This window comes from Falco peregrinus, chromosome 7 (assembly GCF_023634155.1).
Source record: "Falco peregrinus isolate bFalPer1 chromosome 7, bFalPer1.pri, whole genome shotgun sequence".
Taxonomy (NCBI): Eukaryota; Metazoa; Chordata; class Aves; order Falconiformes; family Falconidae; genus Falco; species Falco peregrinus.
Window position 1 is genome coordinate 60,345,186 of NC_073727.1, and position 23,072 is coordinate 60,368,257.

The following is a 23,072-nucleotide window of genomic DNA, read 5'->3' on the forward strand; positions in this document are numbered from 1 at the left end:
GGGATTTTCTGTTGTTTAGCACAAGACAGTTAAGCTCTTGACATCTGAGTCAACTCGGAGTTTCTCAGCCATAAACTTTCCCCCTGTACCTCCCTCATGTTGCAGCATTTGAAGGCACATCAGCCAAACCCTCCTCAAAACAAGTATACATCAGGCTGTTTTAGTAATTTCAGCTCCTACAACACCAAGGAAATACAAATTTTAAGTAGCAGCATGCTTAAGCTTATATCCCTAAAGCAACTTTTGTCTGCAGGAGTAAAGCCCTGATAGTCTTTATTTGCTATCACTCACTGAAGTTTGGATGCCCAGTAGCTAATCTTGAAAGGTATCATGACTTTGAACATGTGGCAGATTTAGAATCAAACTGTTACCAGCATTTATCTTTTTGTTAGTGTAACATTTATTCTATCTACCCACCATTGTCCCCCAGATTTAAAAATGATTCCCACTTAAATGTATAATATTTCCACTTTAAACTGATGAAACTGTTTTTACTCTCAGCTTCAATTTACAAACATGCATGATCTGTTTTCCCTGTACCCAAACCAATTTTAAGGCACTGAAATAAGTTATTGCCAAAAAAGAAGGACTTACCATCAATAGATTTCATTACTCATCTTGACAAGAGGAGACCAATAAAACAAATAGTAGAACTTCTCTTTCCAAGTTCTAATGAAAGGCATCCCACATGGCCTACCCTCCACACCATTTTAAAAGTATACAAAAGGTGTTAAAAGGAAGGATTCTATCATTACCAGTTCAGGATCAGGTAACACTGCACAGTCACAGTAAGTTTAATATTCACATTTGTTTAACTCTGAGAAATCCATGTATTTTATTATAATAGCTAGGAATCTCAGCCTATCCTCTCCAGGTAACTACAAAAAAGGTTTTTTTTGCTCAGTTTGAGTTTAATCTGGTTTTCAGTGTTCTCTGCAAGAGGACTGAACGCCTGGTGACTGGAAGTCTTCATGAGCAACGCAAAAGGTTACTTTCTGGGTTGTCACGCATTCCCAGTGATCTTTGATATTTTTAGGTGACAATCTGCAGGCAAAGTCATTGAAATAGATCTAAGTATCATTAGAGGAGTCACTCAAGGAAAAAAAAAAGGAAGCTAAAAAAAATTCCGATCAGACTAAAGTAGATTCATCTGAACAAATTCAACCTGCCTGAAAGGTGCACAAGAGGCATACTTCAACCTATACTGCATGAAAAAGCTTTTCCCAAAGATTTATGAACTGCTTCAATACTAGCATGTTACTTTCCTATAAACTCAGAGTATTGTAGAATTCTTGCCACAAGAGCAATTTTAGAAATTTAAGACATCAACTTTGAAGAGTCTAGTATTATGGAATCAAAACAGTTATCAACTTGATTTAAGTTTTTAGGACAACCAAAAGCAGATACTTCAGGAAGTTTTTTTCTTCTTCAGTATCTTAAATATAAATAGCTGTCTGAATATGGATGCATCTTTAGAAAGCCCAGCATCAAAAGTTTCAGTACACAGCTAATTAAATCATTTTAACATATATTCTACAAAGAATCACACTCTCCTTCCAGATTTGCTTAACTTATATTTTCAATGACTCAAAAAGCTATGCAAAGAACAATTCCGCAAATTAATCCTCAAAGCAAGGCAAAAGAAAAGCAAAAGAAACCATTTCATCTTTGACTTGTTGTATTTTATCAATTCAACAGCTACCAGTTAATCTTCAACACACTCTTCATCATGCAAGAAGTACATTTAGTTTTAATCCTTTTCTAACTACTGCTACTCAGAGGCAGTATGGGATTTTTGTATTTGCAGGGCAGAGCATTTATTAACTCAAGCCTTGTCTCAATTGTGGCACAATCAGAATGTTCTGAACAGCTGGTTAGGAAGATAGCCAAGATGCAAGAAAGATGTCTGCGCTTCCTTTTCAAGGGCAGCCAACTCTTGTACTGTAGGAGCCAGAATATCCACATGGCCCTTATACAGTCCACCTGCCAAAAGAGACCCAATCTAAATGATGTATTCAAAGCCATTTTTCAGCAGAAATAATAATGCTCAACCAGTCATTCAGAAAGTTAAAGTAACTTCATTAACCTGTTAAACACAAAGCACAAACAAAAAAAACCCACAGGCATACATGCCCTTTGGTTGCTTGCAACCCATGGACTTCATGTAACATAGGCAGAAGACAGCAAAGAACTATCAGGTTTTTTTAATCTATCATTCTGTAGTTACACAGCAGGCAACCAAGAAACTGAGTGTTGCATAACAAGGTAACTCAAGGGTAGTTCAATACTTACCACCCAGAGCTCTCTTCTGCCCATATGTAACCTTCCCATCAAAATCATCTACCGGTACTTTTATGTCTGGTTCAACTTGGGCAATAGTGCAGTTTAAGTGTTCTTCAATCTCTCCCAGCAACTTAAGAAAAACACCAAAAAACAAAGTCACAAAGTACTCCTATGGTCCAAGACTTCAGTCAGACTAGTGTTCCGAATAGTCACATTCAAGTAGTTTCAACAGGAGTTGTACACACAACAACTCTGTCACAGACACCATAGACTAACATTTTTTTCCTCAAATGGACTATACAAGTTCATTTCCAATTTCAGTATGTTTTTACCCTACCTAGAAACCTTTATTTTACATACTATCCTACTTATGTAAGTGGGGCTACTTTATTTTGAAGAGCTCACAGTCCAAGCTTATTTTGCCATGGATGACCTATCATTCGCCCCTCTTTAACGTGGAAAGAAGGGAAGCACTGTGAATTTAACAAGCGTTCATACCTGACATACAAATCCCAATAAAAATGTGCTTGTGACACACTATTTCCAGGTTAGAGGAACAACAGTTTTAAGTTATAGTTTTGCAACAAACCACCTAAACAAAAATGTGTAACTTACATCCTGTAACTTTTAAAAGCATTTGATTATAATATTATAGAGAAGCTGACAGTGATAGAATTGACTGGAAGTATTAAAATAAGCTTTCATAATCAAAGATATAAGTATCACTTTCTAATTTCTTCTTCAAATGGAATCAGGAGGTTTTGTATTTCAATTACGTTGCTAAAACAAGAACTATATCCCAGTCTTCTAGAGGAATTGGAATATTCTGGTTAAGCAAAACATTTACCTGCATCTCATTGTACCATATGGTACAACCTCCTTCTTCCTTCAGTCTAGTATTGTAACACCCTTTTCCACGACTACTGCATACATGATACCAAACCTAAAAATAAAGGAAAACAACTTCTAAGCTTTTTGAAATAGTTGAGTACATTCATTTTGATTAACTATAGATGTCTGAATTCTTTTTCATGCTATTTAAGTTCCCTTCCAATTAAACAAGAACGAACAAGCAGTTTTCCAATGAAGGATATTAAAAGGCTGACATCAGCTGTGGATAGAAGAGTAAAAAATTCTGTTCAATTTTGCTTTGGAGTGTAATTACCTTTTCTTTTTCTTTTGCTACAAGAGAGATTGCCAAACCCATCCTGAAGTATTAGGGGAGAAGGGAGAGAGAAAAATGTATTTCAGTAACTATTGCCAAGTTACAAAACAACAACAACAAAAATTCAGAAAACATGGTGATTAGTCTGAACACATACATACCTCTCAGCTCTGCCTACTCTCCCAATTCGATGAACATAGTTCTGTTTTTCATCAGGAAGTGTGACGTTGATAACTAAGATACACACAATCCACAGAGAATACAAGATACATGAGCTAAGGTCACAGACTAGACACCTAAAATAAGTGATTTTGATTGCTGCAATGCTTCTCCTTAGCCCATGTACATACTTATATATTCTACTACAGCAGGTTACAGGTGTCATTAACTGCAATACCTACACTGAAGGCCTGCACTATAAAATTGCTTTCTCTATGAGTGGAAAAAACGAAGAATCCCCAACAATGCAGAACACCATCGAGAATCTGAGAAGGTATGTTGAACAATCAAATTAGAAGTTGCCTAGTTCAAGCCTTTAACATATGCAACTCTTTAAAATGAAGCTTTAAGTCATATACCCGTCTTAACTAGTTGACAGAACTGCAAATACATTGAAGCCGTATGCAATTCAATAGCTTAGCTTAAGGTAAGTCTTACCATATGGAACACCATGAATATCAATTCCTCTAGCAGCAACATCCGTGCAGATCAAGAAACGGACATCTCCTCTCTACAAAAAACATAGTTGTAAAGAACTGTTGTGCTAAATAAGCCAAGCTAAATCCCAGGCAATGAAACAGTAGTCATTTGCATTTACTTCACCTTGGAAATGTTTCTGTACATTTTAAAACTCTTCCACAGTGCAACAGTGCTTTTTGAACATTAACAGCTTGATCGATTTACATCCTTATTTCTTTCCCCAACAGCCTAAGGCAAGTATACACCAATGAATGGCTTAAAATCAAACTGTCTAATATTTAAATAACTTTTTCTAATATTCAAAAACCAAAGACTAAAAAACAATAATCTGATATGGAGCTTAAATACAGGTTTTACTTAAAAGTAAGCTCAACAATCCTGTCAGTGACAGCTCAAAGGTCATATTGACCGACAGTACAGATTTCCACTTGTGCCTCCCAATTTTAGGAAGGGGGTCATAGGTCAATTGAACACAGTTTTCTTTAAATGGAGAACTAGCAACACAAATTAACATATGATTTCAGGTACCAGGAAGTGAGGAAAAAAGCTTCAAGAATCTGCTGCATCACCTTAAATCTTTCCAGGTTTTGCTTCCTTTCTTGAGGCTTTCTGTCACCATGCAGACAGACACATGAGAACTGATGTCCCTTCCTATCAGGGCCTGAAAGGGTTGTTATGCATTAATAACTTCACGTATAAGTTATGACACAACACCATACAGAACTGGAAAAAAGTACATTTTGTGAGCAGAAGTCTTGAGTACGGGTAATTTCACCTAATTTATTACCAATTAATACAGATTTCTAATTACTGACAGAAGCATTGGAGAAAAACAAAACAATTTAAAAAATACCTTCCCCGCCCTGCCCCCCCCCAGGAGGTCTATGCAGGCATGTCTCCTTACTCCTTCCCTAATCTAAGCTTCCCTTGTTTCTCCAGACCTGTGTCTTCACCTTTCTCCCCACACATCCCCTTTCAGTGTCCCTGTGTTTTCTCTCACATTTCTCCTTATGTACTTACTTTTGTATGTACATGCACTTCTTCCCATGTCTCCTGCCCATAGCAACTACTACTTTCATATAAACAGTTAAGCAGAAACATATACTGCTCTCATTGGTTCAAATTTTGGTGCATGATGGATTTTTTCCAGTCATTTCAAAGCTGGCTGGAACAGGTACAATGCAGTTCATTGCCTCCTCCCACACGGGGCATCCCTGCAGCTGCCTGTTACCCAACCCTGAATTTTACACCCAGTCAGTATGTCAAAAACCTTAAGCACAATTTTATTTGTGTGAAGTCCAAATACCAGTGCCCTCTACCATAACATCTTGGCTTTGAAATAACATTGTGCTCACTTTCCTATTTTGTGAAAAATATTACCTCCGCCCTGTTGGATGAAGTACTGCTCCATATTATCACAGTCTATTTTAGTCCTACAGAAAATAATGGCTTGGTCCATCTTGTGTTCTTTGATTGCCCGAACGGTGTATTCTCCTTTTAGAATTTTAATAGCTTCAGACCACATTTCTAAGTAAAAGTAAAAAAGTTACTTCAGTCAAATTGTTTATGAGTATGAAGAGCCTTTGAATGGCATACATTTGAAGTTTTCTCTAGCCTTTCAGTAGACTAATAAAATTTTATTAGCAAAGAAAGTGAGCTAGACTTGCAATTTCCCCACACACACACTCCCATGTTCCCCTGCTCCAAGGTAGTATAATACAGAAAGGACAAAACTCCTCAGGAGTTTCAGGTTTATTTATGCACACCAAACGCCTGTTGTTTACATACCCACAAAAATGAATGTTCAAGTACTTTTCTCTCCTCCCTTATTACAGAAACACATTTCACAACTACTAAAGTGTAGAAACAAAAGTTTGGAGGAACAAGACTCAAGGCTGATATCTAGTATAATTTAGCTTTACTTTGTAACATTTACAAAGGATTACTTCACAAGCTATTATTTAACTAGTGTTGCTGATTACCTGGAGTGTTAGCGCCAGGTCGTGTATTGTCTTTTGCATGTACTTCATCAGTCTAGGAAAAAACACAAACAAATAACCGCCCCCGAAGTCAGTCCATACTTCAAAGGAAACACTGAACTCCATTAAGTTATAATTAGCAAGAAATTAAATTTAAAAGTCATCTCAGCATTCTGTTCTCCCACCAGATAAGCTAATCTACCTTTAGCTGAAGAAAAGTCTTGAGTTTAAGCACACAAAATTTTCATAAACAAAGGACAATAAAATTATTTATGTAGACACTGAATAGAAACCACCTTTGAACAAAGTGATGAATTAAAAGCCATACCACCAAACATGAAAAAATGTACTATAAGCATGGCTAAATCATATACAGTGTTGCTCCTTATCTTTTCTCCCTATGCGAGGCTGAATCAGATACAAAACCCAAGAAAAATAAATTAATGCTAAGATTTAGGGAAAAGGCCCTAACAGACCTGACAAAGGGAGGTTCCAGAGAAAACAAGGTTAAGAAAAACCTATCAATTGTAACTGTGTAAGAGTTGCTGAGAAAGAAACAGTCCCAGGTTATTCAGAACTCAAAAACTAAGGACTTCAGTAACAACCACCACTTTCTCACATGAATAGATGTCAGGTTAATGTAGAAATTAAACTAGTCTCAAATATAGTCTAAGATTAAGTCCATTCCTCTAAAAATAGCTCATCTCTGAGACAAAAACCACTCAACAGAATGATCTATATTGGAAGGTTTACTTCTTCCTGATCAATTGGAAAACACAGGTGCTAGCTGCAGTTAGGCCACAGATTCATTAGCTGTGAAATGAGTGAAAAAGCAGTGCAGTGTCATTGTTCTCCAGTACAGACTGGAATGTTATTTTATCAAGATTTTCCTTAATCATGTCTGTAAGAATGTGCTGTTCAGAAACTATGTTACAACATCACCAATATCATAATGCTGACTACAATGGAACAAGCCATTTCGGATACTAAGTTATGCCAACAGCTGACAAAGGTCCTACAACATTTACTCTTCAGAACTGGAGCCTAATAAGTACACATGGGCAAACAGTTTTCACTTACTCTGATATGATTCTTGCCAAGCCTTTCCCAGAGTTTGTCAGCTTTTGGATTTACAAGCACAACTACATGGTGTACAGTTTCAGGGACAGAATCTTCTCCTTTCAAATCAACCCAGGTGGGAAAATGCATGATCTTTTCAGATAGTTTTTTCACATCAAAAGAATGTAGTGTTGCAGAGCACACGATCACCTAAGAAGAAAAAAGCCATGTAGATACCACTGAAGATCAGATTCTCCCAGCATGAAAGGTCAGACAAGAGCTGGAAGCAAGTTATGTAGTTGAATACCATAACGTAGCACAACAGAAAGTGTCCCTGACCAGCTTTCCTCATCACAGGAATGACCCAGCTGACAAGAGTCAAGACACAGAGTAACTTTAATTCTTCTCTTACAACACCCCAATCATTTAGGAGGAAGAAAGCAAAATTACTAAGAGCACATGAATCAAAACTACTAGAGCATTAGAAATCATAATGTATGTAGTCACTCATTTTTCAGATACATTTACATCTAAGTAACTCAAATACTGCTAAACACTTGGCTTCAAGATCTACGATGCTAATACATATTCACAAGCCATTACTGAACCTAATGAACAAGCATTAGTTTTGAACATGAGGTATAACAAACTACTTCAAAGCAGCAAGGTCCATGCCATGTAATGGTCAACAATTGAAAGCAGTGCACACCACAAAAAAACCCCAACAACATACACCCACCCCAAACAAAAAAACCCAAAACCTAAACCCATCACAAAAAAAAAACCCAAAACCACGAACAAATTTTATACCTGAAGTCTCTTCCCATCTGAAGTTATTTGAGGAATTTGACTGTGGATCCTATTTATGAAATCTGAGTAACCCTGGAGGAGAAGGCCATCCTACATGGGAATAAAAGAAATAAAGCTGCAATTTTTAGTTGTCATTTCTCTGTCTATACACTTAAGTTAAATAGGCAATACACTTGTAGGCTCAGAAGTTCTCTTTTGATTAGCTGGACAGGTCAATGTCAGGCTAAGATATTACTACTAAGGAGAAAAAAGTAAACATCTGGAATATTCCAAAGTACATCTGCTGTGCTTCACAAGAAACTGAACATCTGTCTCAGCAGCTTCTCCTAGCTAATAACCCAAGGCATTCCATCTTTGTGATTATTCAGTTGTACTATAACTGATTAGAGGCACTCATTTCACAGCATATTGACTACAACAGTCATTGCCTTCAAGACAATGCAGCAGGATAATAAAACACACTTATCTTGGTTTTGTCCTTTCAAGTTCCCTGTACAGTGACAGAAGCAGACTTTACGACCTTGTGACTACAGCCTGAAATACATTTCTGAATCAGAAATAACTCAAACAGCTTTACAAGTGAGGCTATAAGGGGAAAAATATGTAGATTGCTATGATTACAAAACAAGATAAACCTGGAATAGCCCACAGGTAGCTAGTTGCTGTTCCACTGAAGTACCAAATGCTATAGAACAATGATGCTTCACTTGACTCTTTTAGTGAATGACATACTGCATTTAAGAACAGAACTTAAGTATCACTTAGTTCTCTACGTACAGCTTCATCCAGAACCAGGAATCTGACTTGAGACAAATTAAGCTTTCCTGTTGAGACCAGGTCATCCAGTCTTCCAGGAGTTCCAACGACAATATCCACCTGTGAAACACAAAGAGTATGAACTGGTCCCATAACTAACTAGAGGCATTACCAGCTTTATCTAAATTAAAGATTATGATACAATTATCAGTATGATGCCCTATCTTTTATTTATTACAACTTCATAGAATCCTAGAGCAATTTTGGTTGGAAGAATCTCTTAGAGTCATGTGGCCTCCACTCCCACCATCACATGCAAATGAAGAACAGTTCCCAAGTTACTTTGGGTAGTTGCCCAATAAAATTTTCAGTATCTTCAAGGACAGACAAATCAACACCTCTCTGGGCAACCTGCATTTCTATTCTGGGGCTTTTTCATTAGAAGAATCTGCCCCATGTAAAAAACCTTCCCTTATTTTGAGAAGTGCTGTGCCTTCTCCCCTCCCCCACTTCCCAAGCTGTGTTAAACCTTGTTATCTGAAGCCAACAAACAGATCTGTTTTTAAATGGGTATAAAATAAATTCAACTTTTCTTACTGTGAAAGTATACATATCAAGTCTATCAGCTATAGAAATAACTTAAGATTTTGCCAGATGGAAGGGTTCACTGTCATGAATTTAGCATTCACATGAAAGTTTAGCAATCTTCCAGTTCAAGCCTGCTCAGGAGAAAAACATCTGCATTTTTTGCGGCTAGAGCCACTGGAAAATTTATCAGTTGTGATGGGGTCTCATTTCCAAAAGCAACTCTTAAATAAAATCATAATAATTAAAAAAGACTATGCTATCCCTACAGCATGAATGATTTGATTATACATCCCATGCTGCTGAAGCTAGACTGGCTCCTTCTATGTAAGACTGGTTCGTGGTGTAGGTCGACCCTGATAATAGCAGGCCAGTTTTGTTCACACAGACATGGAGCAGAAGTTAAGAGGAAAACTATCTCAGTCTTGTTGGTTAAGCACAAATGGCAAAAATCACAACTTTATTTTAAAATTTTCAGATCTACTCAGGCTTCAATAGAATTTGACCAAGTACTATAAGCATTTGTGTTGACAATTGCCATGGAAATAAAGCAACAAGTGCTAGCTCAGTGCAACATGAGCTTGCCATCAACTGCACAATTTCTTTTCATCAGGTTTACAGGAATTACAAGCAGCACCATTACTATTCTCTGGCAACATTATGAGTTACTCAGAATCCAAACTATTAAGTCACATTAACACAAACTTACTCCTTGTTCCAGTACAGAGAGTTGATCTCTTGCAGCAACCCCACCAATAATCAACAGTTCCCTGAAATTACATCAACGTATTTTGATACTTGCTTATTTATCATATTAAGATAGATTAAACATCTGGCTGAAAACTGATTCTTTTATTAGTAATTGACTATTACCAGATCTGAACAGTATTTTTAAGAACAAAAGAGCAGGATATTTTTTTTTAAGTTTGTCCATTCATATTAGTGTATTATATTTTAACTTAAGACATGAAAGTTGTGTTACCAAATTGTATTTGAATTTGACTAGTTTATCAGAGCTGTATTAAACACCTTAACTCCTTGACTTCATTTTAAAAAACAATCTGTTCCTTGAAAGCTAGAAATGTAAAGAGCAGATAACCAAATGAATCTTACATGATAGCTTGCCTCTCCCCATTGCTACTCCCTTGCAATTTTGGCAAAATACTCTTGTAAATTGACTACAGTTTAGAATATGGAGACGTTCATTTAAGTTTTATAATCACAGTCAGAAGAAAAACAACTTTAGACCAAAGCAGCTTGTAGAGGATGCATTTCAGAATTGCACCTCCATGCTAATCACCACAACAGCTGTCTTGCAAGCACACTAATATAAACTGAACACACCTTGTATGTAACTATTTGTTGGAGATGAAAAATAAATAAAACAAGGGCAGGGGGAGGTGGGGGGGCACAGGAAGATGGCTCAGAAGAGAAGGGCAATAAGCAGAACACGTGCTTTTCTTGATTAAAAACATTAAGTTACATACACCTTTGATAAAGTGCAGAAAAAACCAAATAATTTGTCATACCAGAAAGATGCACTACATAGACAAAACACATCTGGTCTGATTATAGCTGAAAAGCCAGAAGGTTGGTTGGTAGCAGGTATTACTGAGGCTATTATCAGTAGCACTGCAGAGTAATGTCCACTTTGCTACAGAGTGGAACACCCCACATCCCCCCACAAATTCATGTCCATGGACAATACCATAAATACAATTATAATCGATCCACTGTTACCTTAATTTGGGATTATCAACATATTTTTTGAACTGCTTCACATTGTTCAAAGTTTGTTCTGCCAGCTCTCTTGATGGTTCTACAATCAATGCTTTTGGAGCATTTGGAAGGTTCTGTGTTTGAACCACTTGTGCATTTCCTAAGTGAGAAACACATGACATTTAAGACAAATTTAGTCCTATCCCAGAATTTTTTTACTAGAAACAAACCTGGATTTTCTACTAATAGTCTAAACCCTAATGATTCTAAATGCTCCATTAAATGATCATGTTACTGCTCACTCAATTATGAATACCTTCAGATTTATATTCAGAGATTACAAGTGAATCTTGCAATGATAGTGGGTATACTGGCCATGCAGCATGATTAGTTCTATTGCAGAGCTTAAACATACAGTTACTTGCAAGATGACACTTCAGTAACTTTGCTAACTTGTCTTTATCTGATGCATTTCTAAATTCAAAGTGTTAGATTATTTGTGGTTTAAGATGAAGATCTGGAATACTTTTTAAAAGCACTAATATTTCTACCAGTAACATAATTGTAAGACCTTGAATGCAGCAGTAATCAAGCAATTAAAGTGATCAAAAGATACTCTGTAACACAATCTGAATATAGAACTGATAAAAGTGTAAATATATAACCTACCTGAGTGTTGTGATTTTACAATACTGCCATCAGGAGCCTTGCAAAGACCAATATAGCCATCTTTTGGTGGAAACTTGAAGTCTTCTTCACCAAAATTGAATTTCAGTTCAGCATTCTAGATTTCAAAAAAAGTTGTGTCATACAGATTCAAGAGATCCCATGAAGTGAGAAACACTTCCATGATTAATTTCCCCATGAGAAAGCATCTAGACCAGGAAGGGAAGGCAGCATTTTCTCCCATCTTACACATTTCCCTTCCTAACTTACCTAAAACCTGCCAGACATTTTATAAATGGTTCTAGCTCTTGAAACTCTTTTCTTCTACATCAGAAATATCCCCAGGTTTACATAATCAAGGAAACATTTTTTGAACTTCTATGCTCCATTCATTTTCAATGACAAAACAATTTAGTAAAAAAACCACTTTTGACTTGTACATTTCTCTGACCAAGAGAACATTCTGCTAAAACCTTTACTTGGTAAGAGATCATCCCAGATATACTAACTCCAGAAAGACATACTGCTACCCAACTGTAATGTTAGAGTTGAAAATAAAGGAAAACAGGAATTTTGGCACTTTCAATTTATTTGCTTGTATCTGTTTAATCACAGTATATCAGAGTTTAATACAGGCGAGGTAGCACTGGTATTACTAATTAGTTATAAATATAAGGTTAGAATAGCATGTAAGTATTTCAATTTGAATTTAAACATTTGGTATTTAACTTGAACAGTACTCAAAGCTAACACACTGGTGACCTCTCCAGGAGTGAAATAATAGTGGATCAAAAGCAGATAGTGTACAAGCACAACTACAGCAATTGTAGGTGGCTCTGAAATTTTATACATAAGTAGCTACCAAAACTAGACCAATTTTTGTGACCTTACACCATCTGTGATATTCCTAACTTACCTTCAGTACACAAGCTGCAAAAAGCGCTTGGTTCCTTACGTGTGGTGGGATTTCAAATGCAAGGCCAAGGTCCTTCCCTGAAAGCAGGGTTAGTTCAGTCAAACTTTGCAGGTGTGTTGCATTCCCCTCCCTGCCCCTCCTCCAATACAAGCAGCCCAATAAAATTCAAAAGTAGTGAATAAAACTTACCATTTTTGGAAAATTTTATTTGTCCTTTGTCTAGGTCTAGATAACATCCAATCGTATCATGCATAGTGAATTCCTATAAGAAAAAGAAGTTTGTGAAGCTAAGAAATGTTAGCTTCAGTGTATTAAGAAACTTGGTGCTTATCTTCTGTCAACTTTTACAGTTTTCCCACTTCTCCCTACTAAATGCTGATTTTTTAAGAAGCAAGTTCAATTTATTCCAGTAATACCACTGTAAATAACATGTATATTTTTATTTTACTGCAAATCTTCTGTAAGCTGCCCAATTTATCTTAGATATTTAAGCATTTATTGCTGCTTTAAATTTACTTTAAAACCACACACTTTGACAATGATAAATTTAAGTAATTTACCTGGAAGTATTATGCATTATGGAAAAGGGCATTAATCATGCATGTATTAGCCAATGCATATCTAAGCTTGAAGCACCAAGCACAGTAACAGAAACCTGTATTCTGACTATATAAAAAGACTAAGTCTTGGAGAAAGTATACATAACATGCATGCAGTACCTATGTAAGTCATTAAGTATCTTGAAATCTGTTCATTATGAAGGTATTCAAAACATTCTGCTTCTAATTCAACAGCTTAGAAGTCACTACTATAGAAAAAGCTACAAAACAGTCATAGAAGTTGCAGGTTTTAAGGCATTGAAAGTTCATTAATACCACAAAGATACTAGAGTTTCTGCTATATTATTCATATTTTATATAAAATATGCTTAAACATCTAAACTTTTGACTGGCATGCTACACAAAACCCACCACAGATATTCCTGAAAGACAGTTTCAGAAGCACACATTAATGTAACAGTCTAATAGCAAACACAACTCAATAGCCAGCAAAAGAGCGTGAATAACTACATCTTATTACTATGTCAAAACACAGACTTAAATGCTAGAAAGTTTTGAGATTACTTCAGCTTTAACTACTAATAAACAGGATATGACATCCTCACTTAGACGCCAAATCCAAGCTAAGACTGACATAAGTCAAGAAATAAATCCAAGTGATCAGTCAGCCTCTAACCATAATACACAAAAAAGGTTTATCTTCTAAGTAAGAGTCAACATATTTGCACTCAAGCCACAATCATAAGCCTCAAGTTGATAACTGCTTTTGTTAAATCTGTTAAAAACGCTTTTATCAAAAAATGCTTCAATGTTTCATGGTGTTTTTGCCCAGTGATCTTCCCTTAAAAGTTAGTACTACTATGAAAGACAGTTGATTGTTACAGCACAGAATCAACATGCAAAACTTCTAATGTTTCTACCAATAAGCAATTCAAGCTTACCTCACCGTAGCTGTCAAATTGCTTGTTGTGAGATTTCTTACCAGTGCCACCAAAGCCAAAGCCAAATTTATCAGTGCCTAAAGACAAAAAGTAAAGCTTTTCACCTTTTTGTTGACAGGTTATGTTTTTTCCTCTTTGTATCTGCAATTGAAGCCTCTAACTCTACCATGTAAAATAGTAATACACAGTGCTGAAGATTTCTAGCTTTGATGTATGTTAAAACAATAAATGTACTGCTATAAAAATATTGATTTTACTAGTCTCCAGTTATCTTCATTAAAAAAATTAAAATGTCAATTAAAAAACTGAAATAAAAGGGGAAAGTCAGAAAAGACAAACGTTGCCCCCACCTAAACTTATTTCCTGTTACAGGAAAGTTTTAAGCTCCCCAATATTGCTATCCTTCACCAAGAGCCCATTCTCTGCCAGAGTAGGGCACAACTCCAGCCATTCCATGCAAATATGAAAATTCTTTAGGGGATTCTTCTTTTGAAGTAAACTCACCCAAATCTAGTGAAGCCTGCATAGTTGACCAACCGACTCTGCACAAGCCTTGGTCATGACAGGAAACTTCATAGTAGTATTTACCTTTAAGAGAAAGAAAGGGTCTAAGCAACACCTAAGTTTCAGTTTCATCAAGGTGGTTCAGTTTGGCTACTTCCAGGGCCATGAAGTCTAACACCTACACCCCTGCTGAAAGTGTCAAAATCCCTTATTGTGTTAGTTCTATAGGTACCTATGTATAGAAAAGGTTCTATAGGTACCTATGTATGTAAAAAACATTAACAGAGAACAGCAGGCAAAAGACAGAAGTAGTACATGCTGAGAGAGAGTGTGTAAAAGGCTCCAAAAGAAGCTAGAGAAGCCCCTGGTTCTATTGAATCCACAAGAACTGATAAACTCACAGCACCGGGGGTCTGCCAAATAAACTTACATACAAGACCACCAGTATGCACTAACATCAACAACTGGTTATGGAACTTGAACCACATCCAACTAGCTGCTAAGTACACACAGACTACAGGATTATTTGTGCACCTGACCAAATGAGACTGAGGGTCTCTCTGAACACCCACCTAGAACCACTGGAGTATCTCAATATGACTCTGCTTCCAAGTGAAAACTTGGGGGTTGGCCTCTCAGCTGTTGCTCCAACCACATAACCATGAAATCTGTGCATGCATGTATCTGTGTCAAGTGTGCAAGTAAACAACTTGAAGTACTATGTGAGTAGCTATTTCCTATTGATAACACCTTGATAAAATAAGTTCTAGTGAATACTAGTTACGATTCTGTCTCCTCTATCTCAATCCCCTATCAAGTAAAAGGTAATTTACAACACAAGAACAAACCAGAGGTATTTGCCATTCCAAAGCCTTCAGCCAGCAAAGTGAGTAACTGCACATTTGCTCAGATGGATAAGAAGGTTCAAATGCAACCATCTACAACAATGGGTAACAAGCAGACATTTCAGTTGAAACTTTTCTAGAAGTCTCCAAAATACAGAATTTTGTATCTACCTTTAGTCACGCCTCTAGTTGCTCTGCATCCATGCCATTCTTTTACCTCTCTGCTTTGACAACACAAACCATCTGATCCAATTGCTGAAAATGACAAGATAGTTTTAGTTAAAGAAATTGCTTAACTGCTTTTAAAATAAATTTTAAAGGATACTTTCTTCTATTTTTTTTTTCACCAAGCAAACATTAAGACAACTCACCAAAAGCTGATCCTCTATCATAGGGGTTCATTTGCCATTTATTGAGCACTAAGTTTGAAACACAGCAAAAGAAACAAGCATTAAACCAAGAAGGTAAGACTGGAAAACTCAAATTAGAAGTTCACACTGGCTCTACAGTGTTTGGCTTCGCTGCCTGGTGAGACAGCTTTGTTCCAATACAATTCATACAAGGTCAAAACGACAGCATCCAACTTGGAGGGACACAGATGCATAATACAAAGGTATTCTATGAAAGGTTTAGATTATTTCGTTACAGAGCACACAGATGAAGTTACTTAAAAATACAACAATGAAGACATTTACAAAATAAGCTAGAGTTCCACATAATCACAATTAAAATCAGCTAGAAAATATCCAAAACTACATCAAGAGCAATACATTTGAAATGTATTTGCTATTTCTGTTCCAAGTTTACATTAAAATATTTTTCAGATTATCAAAGTTAATTACTGAAGAGCTAAGATACATGCACATACAGCACATAAAATCTCTGACTTATTTTCATATGCCCTGTAACATATTGCAGTAAGTCAAGATGTTTCACAATATAAGGATTTTTGTTAAACTAGACACCATTTCTATTAGGATTAACTGAGCGTATTTACATTACATTCTTTCAAAGAGGTTGGGGTTTTTTTTCCTTTTAAAGTTTACTGTTCACCACTACTGTAGCAGTAGTTACAACAAAGCTGAAAGATGAGAACTTCTGCAACATCTTCAGAGTGTTGTTTCTGCAGCTACTGTCACTTACATAAATCTGTAAGTACCATGGACTGGACATTGTTACTAGCTTTCAAGTTGCAAGCTTATTTAAACAAATGTACAACAGATCCTCAAATACTGTGAGGATATTGTCACCATTATAATCCATTTTTCATCAGTGGGTTCTGGCCCCGTGCATTTCCTGCTGAGTTCAATGTTTACTAGTTCAAATCTGCAGCAACTCAAGATGTTATTCAGCCTCTGCATCTAGCCAAGTGCCAAAAGGAACAGCAACAGCTTTATGCAGCACAGAATTGAAAGACATACTGCAGTGCTACTCCAGCCACACAAGTTTGAGTCTAGAAGAGCTTTTTGCTCAAGCTTACTTAAGAGGCCTAAATCAACTCTGGGGTGTCACTGCTGATGTCTCATTCATCCCTACAACTGAAGATTTTTTTTTAATTCCTTTAAGCGGGACACTACTACCATTTCACATCTTGCAAAGCACTAAACCAGTACGGCTTTCAGAATAACACTGAAGTGTTGTGTGGATCAGTGTCACAGCACTCTCCAAACTATCAAGCTGCAACAAGGTCTTTTACCATCTCATACCAACACACTCTTCATGCCAGTCCCTCTGCTGCTTTCTCCTAAGCTCTCCTCATCCTGGGTGCACTCTCTCCCTCTTCTCTCTGCTTTTTCCTCCTCTCTCTTCCTTGGCTGCTCTCTTCATTGGCTGCCCAACCTCTTAACAGAACCAGCCACAGCTGCACCCTATCTACATCAACCAACCCACCACCGTATATTATCAATGATAATTAACCCAGCTTCATTCTTCTACAGATCGGCTAGCTTTAACATGAAGCTAACAAGCATTACTGAGAGACTGCAGTATCAAAACATGCCCCAGTTCTTTCGATGACTCCACCAGTAAGTTTACATTCACTGGTTTATAAGATCTGGTGTGATGATATTCCATACACATTATTCCAAATAAAGGAAAAAACACTTATCTAATTGCAAGTTAGGTTAACTTCACTTTGGGAGTTGACTGAATCTGTATGATTTAAGTTCGAAACTTGAGGAGTGTGACACTTATTAACTTACCTGCCCCACCAGTTTTAATAGTTGCTTTCCCTTTCTTGCCTTCCATCTGGTCCTTCAGCGTTTCATAAACGATCTGGATAACTGGAATGCTAAAAGCCTAAAAGGGAAAGTTATTTTCATTCCACAGCTTGTATTATACAGATACTTCCAGATATACAGTCAGCCTTGTTTTCAGGTACAATATCCAGGGCCAGAAACACTTTCCAATGTGCCTACACATATGCTTGTAAAGGCGATTAATAATATTGCTTAAACACATATACAAACATATACACATTCTCCCTGTATGTATGCATACACACAAGCCACCTCTCACCACTTAAAGACTTATTTCCTGTTAATTTGAATTTGATTACTTACACCAGTTTTTCCACTCCCTGTTTCAGCAGCCTATAGGAAGAAAAATTTAAGAGTTTAACCAGAGCTGCAACTTCCACTGTAAGGAATGTTCTACTGTTCTATTTTAATAAATTAATTTTAATTTTACTTCTGTATAATACAGAAAAACATTATAGAGTAATGCCATTACTTCACACAAATTAAATGCAAACACAAACAGGGAAAACCTTTACAACAGACTTAACAAGAAAAACAAAAAACAAAACCCCAGAAACTTCCAAGGCCCACTAGAAAAACTATGTTTGTCTGATCTCTAGAGGCACTACACAAGATTATAGGAAGCGTTACTTTGGTTACAGAATCAAGAACACACAGAGCTGCAAAAGGCACAATGAACAAGCCATACTAATTTGGTATCTTCAAGGTTATCAATACCAAAGCATTTGCTTAGGCAGCATCAGTCACGTTCTATGCAGATCTGTGTCAGGTATTTACAACAAAAAGAAGAGTAGATTAAATCAGATAGCTGTCATTCATAAGGCAGTGCCTGTCAAGTAGTCAGAAAATAAAGCCTGATGAGAATTAATCCCATCTGCAACAACAGCTGGACAAAACAGGTTTTTAGCTGAAGACTATACCTTCTACTGAAGAAGGGCTGGAGACCTAGTCTAACTATGGATCCTTCTGGAAAGAAGGAAATCTATTACACAAACAACAATTAAAAGACATAGGCTTTCTAGGAATCGGGCTATCCTGCATACCTACCATAAGTACATCACCACCTCCCAGGATCAGTGGAATGGATTCTGCCTGGATATCTGTAGGAAGACTACAGCAAAGAACACATTACACAAGCCAGCGTTATCAGTAGAAAAAACTGGTTTTGCTTACATAGGAACTCACAAAAACCATGGTCACCTGCAATATGGGAAATAACAGGTAAATGGCTTTATGCATTAATGCAGGCCACTTTCTGGCTTGCAGCTAAGGAAAAGGACTCCCTTTACAAGGAAAGCTTGGAACAGGAGACACCTTGACAGGACGTGACTAGGGGATGCAGTGGATTCAGTTGTACACTAACAAGAGGGCTACATCTCATCACTATGCTAAAGTATAAAAAAACCCAGATTAATTATATATTCTGTTTTCCTTTCATGTGAGTTTCACTTTTAAAGCCATTTACACAGCCATCATTTGGAAGATTGCTATTCAATACTGGAAAAGAAAGTAAAGATAGCTAAATGCAACCAGTGTTTTCAGACAATCACAGCTAATTAATACCATGCATATGAGAAAAGAACTACATGCAGTAAGATTGTCTATACTGATAACATTCTGAGTAACAATTCAAAACAAGCTCTGAAGAGAAATATTTTAGCCAAACAAGTAATTACACCAAGAACAGCTTTTGTAGAACACTGATACACAAGCATCAACTCTGAAGAATATAAATTCAGATCACAGTCTGAAAAACATTTACTAAACTAGCATAAGCTATGTGACAGTATTGTACATCCAGTAATCCCACAATACATTAATAAACAAATCAGAAGCACGGAGGCTTTTGTCAAAAAAATAACATTGAAGTACTAGCAGTCGTGCTTTGCTTGTCCAAGATTTTATGTTATACAATAAGTGTTCTTCAGTCATTCACGCTAAAAAGTGGTGCATGGAGTTGCAATGACAGTTAAAGGAAAACTCATCTGCTTTGTTCTAATGTGACAGCAAAGGTATTTTAAGAAGCGTGTCATGTATTGCTTAAAGGCAAATCAGATTTTGCAAGGCTCAAATGCCTTCCTACTCACAGCCAGTCCATCTCCTCCACTGCTTGAGCTATCTCAGGCATAACACCCATTTCTGTAAAACAAGAAAAAAGGAACAAGCAGCGTTATTTACTTCAATATAGCCTAAATGATTCCCAAGTGTCAAGACTTCCAACTACAGAGAAAAATAAAAAAAGCACTTTTTTTGGCAACAGGACATGCAACCTTCTCTATGGAACTCGTGATAAAAACACATTCTCCCTTCCCCACATACAGTTTCAACAGTTGTCCCCACTTACAGCCCACTAAGTCAGGCATATACTAGGCATAAGGGCAGGTGCTGACATAGCAGCAAAACAAAAGGACTGGGAATGGAGTAACATTTCAAGGACAAGGCACTTATCTTTGCATATTTAAGGAAACTGGTTTTGCACATTTAAGTAAACACGTTTGCTCATGCAAACAACAAAGAAAGCTTTGTTAAATCACAAATATCCTGACTCTCTCTACAGTTGTGATGGGAACAGTTTTCAAAAAAAGAAAAAACCTGTACCCTATAAAGACTCAAATTTGTAACACTTAGGTTTCTTTTCACTAAATCTTGCCTTGCACACTTCGAGCATGTACATTAACTAGACAATGCTTTGATTTTCAAACAGTTACTAACCACATCTAACTTTGAAAGGTTTTTTCCTTGGATACCCCTTCCGGCAAACTCCTATCAAGGTCTGATAGTCATGCCTCAGACAAGTTAAACATGAGCCCATGTAATAACATTAGTATGTTGATCAACAAATTCTACTTAAAAAAAAAAAAAAAGCAGGGGAGGGGAAGAGGCCTGCAGTTACTCAATAAGGGCAAGAGGAAAGGGGGAAGAAAGCAGACTTAACCAACCCAAAAAATGGTATTATACCATCAAAATAGCAGTTTAGCTGTGATTATCTTCTCAAGTGCATAGGGTTACTCTAGAACAATTTAAGTACAAATACATACCTTTCTAAAGGGATCTTTCACCTGCTAGCCTTTACACTGTCACATGCTGAGTTTCACATATCCTACACACACAGAGCCAGGCTGACATATATGGATCTATATCTATGTAGCCAAAAATTATTCTTCCATTTACTATAGTACAAATGTTGTAAGAAACATGATTAACAAGATTTCAGAAAGCTTTAGTATTTTCAAGGGTCAGCCTATGAACCTATATACAAAATTAGACAATCCACATAAGCAAAAAGCTTTTTTCATAATAATAAAAATAGCTACTATTTGCAAATTATATACAAATCCCTAGATTTCTAATATCCTTCCAGTTCACATAGTTTTAGTCAATATACAGTAGAAGGGTTTAATCAAACAATGTAACTACAACATTTTCCTCAACTACAACCAAATTTATGCTACTGTCTAGCAAATAAACTCATCTCTAAATCTACAGAGGATGCTTCAGTTAAAAGAAACAAATTAAAACCCTCATATACTTTGAAACTTTACAGTACCCTAATCCCCAACACTGACTGGTCACCTGCGTGTACATGTATGTACAGGGGGGGTGGGACGACAGCAATGCTGTCTCCTTCACCGTAGATTACAGTTTACACACATAGTTCAGACCATATCACAGAACAGAGCTACTCTAAGTTATCATCCACTGCAATACACAGAATATTCATGAGCCTCCTGTTAACAGCAATCAGTCAGCCCAAAGAACGAGTCTTGACTTTCAAGCAGCCCCGTTTGCCGGATACCTGCATACCACATATACACCAAAACCAGCAAATCCATTTTGATAACCCCTTTCGAAGGCCTGCAAAAGCCCAAGGAACGCGTAGAGCACCTACACCCCCACAGGCTTCTCGACCTTAAGCCTGCTACGCGATACACACGTTAGAGGATGCCGCACGGGGGGCAAGCCCGAGGGGCTGCGTACGGCGCTAGTAGGGCTCGTCCACCGCAGGGAGACCGGGAGCCGCCATCCCCACAAGGCGCCGGCAAAGGCCTGAGGCGAGAAACCTCCCTCCCAGTGCTCTGCTGCCGGCGACACAGCCGATGGCCCCCACCCAAGCCAAGACCACGTACCCGAAAACGCCGCCATCTTGGCACCCAGAACCGCCAACCACCACGGCCCCGCGAGCGCAAGCGCAAGGCGCGTCCGCGGCTTTATGGCGCCGGGTGGGAGGCGGGCGGCGGGGGTGCCGTGCGGCGGGTTCCGGCTGCGGCCGGTCCGTGCTCCCGCCGGGCGCAGCCACTGGCACGGGCACGGCTCGGCAGCGGCTGCACCAAGGACAGCGTCGAAGGAGGAATTATTTTTCGTCTGTTTGCGGGTTTTTAGGGTGCGCGCAGGCTCACGATTTTATCACTTTTCTGAATGCATGGTGTGGCTTCCCCCCCCCCCCCCCCCCCCCCCCCCCGCAAATCAAAGCTCGAGTCTGTCGTGCGGAGCCCTGTGACCACGGCTTCATGCAGGCAGCAAAGGCAGGAGAACATATAGATAATATAGCTTACACCCACTGTAACTTATGTTTTAAACACGAAGTGTGTGTCTGCAATGAGAACCTGCATTATATTTGCATACAACACTGTCACCTTTGCATTTCACGGGTGTAATTCATGTTTGCATAGTTTTCTACAATAAGGACGTTTGGCAGAAAGTATTCAGAGTTTCATAGGAACTGAAGTACCTTTGCACATAGGTAACACACACCAATTTATGTTTTCTAGACATAAGTTAATGGTGATACATTCTTCTCCAGTTTCTACAGAAGTTTCCCCAAATTCTGCACAATCTTTCTAGGATAATTTCTAGTAAATTAAAAGGCAAGAATTTCTGGGGTGTTATTATAAAAATAAAATCAGATTGCAAAAGAAAAATTGCAGCTTTACATTTTTCTAAATCTACACCATGAATCAACGCTGCATTTGTTTGCTAAATGGAGGGCACAGCATAAAATACTATCTACTCTTTTCCATTGAGAAACACAACTAAGGCAGGCTTCACATACAGACACATCTGGTTCAAAGGACAAATAAACAACAACATATCTGACAATGTCATTCTCTTGACCAGTGTGTACAATTCGAGTACTGGTTTTGCCCTGGAAGTTTATTTGAAAACCTTTTTTAAAACACTCACTGAGCCCTACTGACTGTTGACTTACACTGTAGAAACCAGGTGTTGTGCAGAGAGAAATACAGCAGGTATTTTATAACTTTAGTACCAGGCCGTTTGCATCACAGTGTCTTCTTGTACATTAATAATTTCTTTGGGAGTACCTGAAT

The 23,072-nt window shown here is 37.6% G+C and overlaps 1 protein-coding gene across 1 annotated transcript; it reads right to left on the bottom strand.

The window, feature by feature from the left end:
• Positions 1 to 1,660: 1,660 nt before the first annotated feature.
• Positions 1,661 to 21,990, bottom strand: DDX1 (DEAD-box helicase 1). Its single transcript, XM_013301548.3, has 26 exons — positions 21,873 to 21,990; positions 19,833 to 19,884; positions 18,793 to 18,856; positions 18,049 to 18,078; positions 17,689 to 17,785; positions 15,859 to 15,906; positions 15,659 to 15,742; positions 14,643 to 14,726; positions 14,139 to 14,215; positions 12,827 to 12,899; positions 12,638 to 12,714; positions 11,725 to 11,839; positions 11,077 to 11,215; positions 10,046 to 10,106; positions 8,773 to 8,871; positions 7,996 to 8,085; positions 7,207 to 7,395; positions 6,130 to 6,181; positions 5,528 to 5,674; positions 4,717 to 4,808; positions 4,106 to 4,178; positions 3,610 to 3,682; positions 3,449 to 3,491; positions 3,131 to 3,226; positions 2,293 to 2,413; positions 1,661 to 1,983 (listed from the first exon to the last, which is right to left on the bottom strand). Exons 1-26 carry the CDS (start codon positions 21,886 to 21,888, stop codon positions 1,853 to 1,855), a joined length of 2,223 nt encoding a protein of 740 aa, XP_013157002.1. The 5' UTR covers positions 21,889 to 21,990; the 3' UTR covers positions 1,661 to 1,852.
• Between the last annotated feature and the right edge of the window lie 1,082 nt (positions 21,991 to 23,072).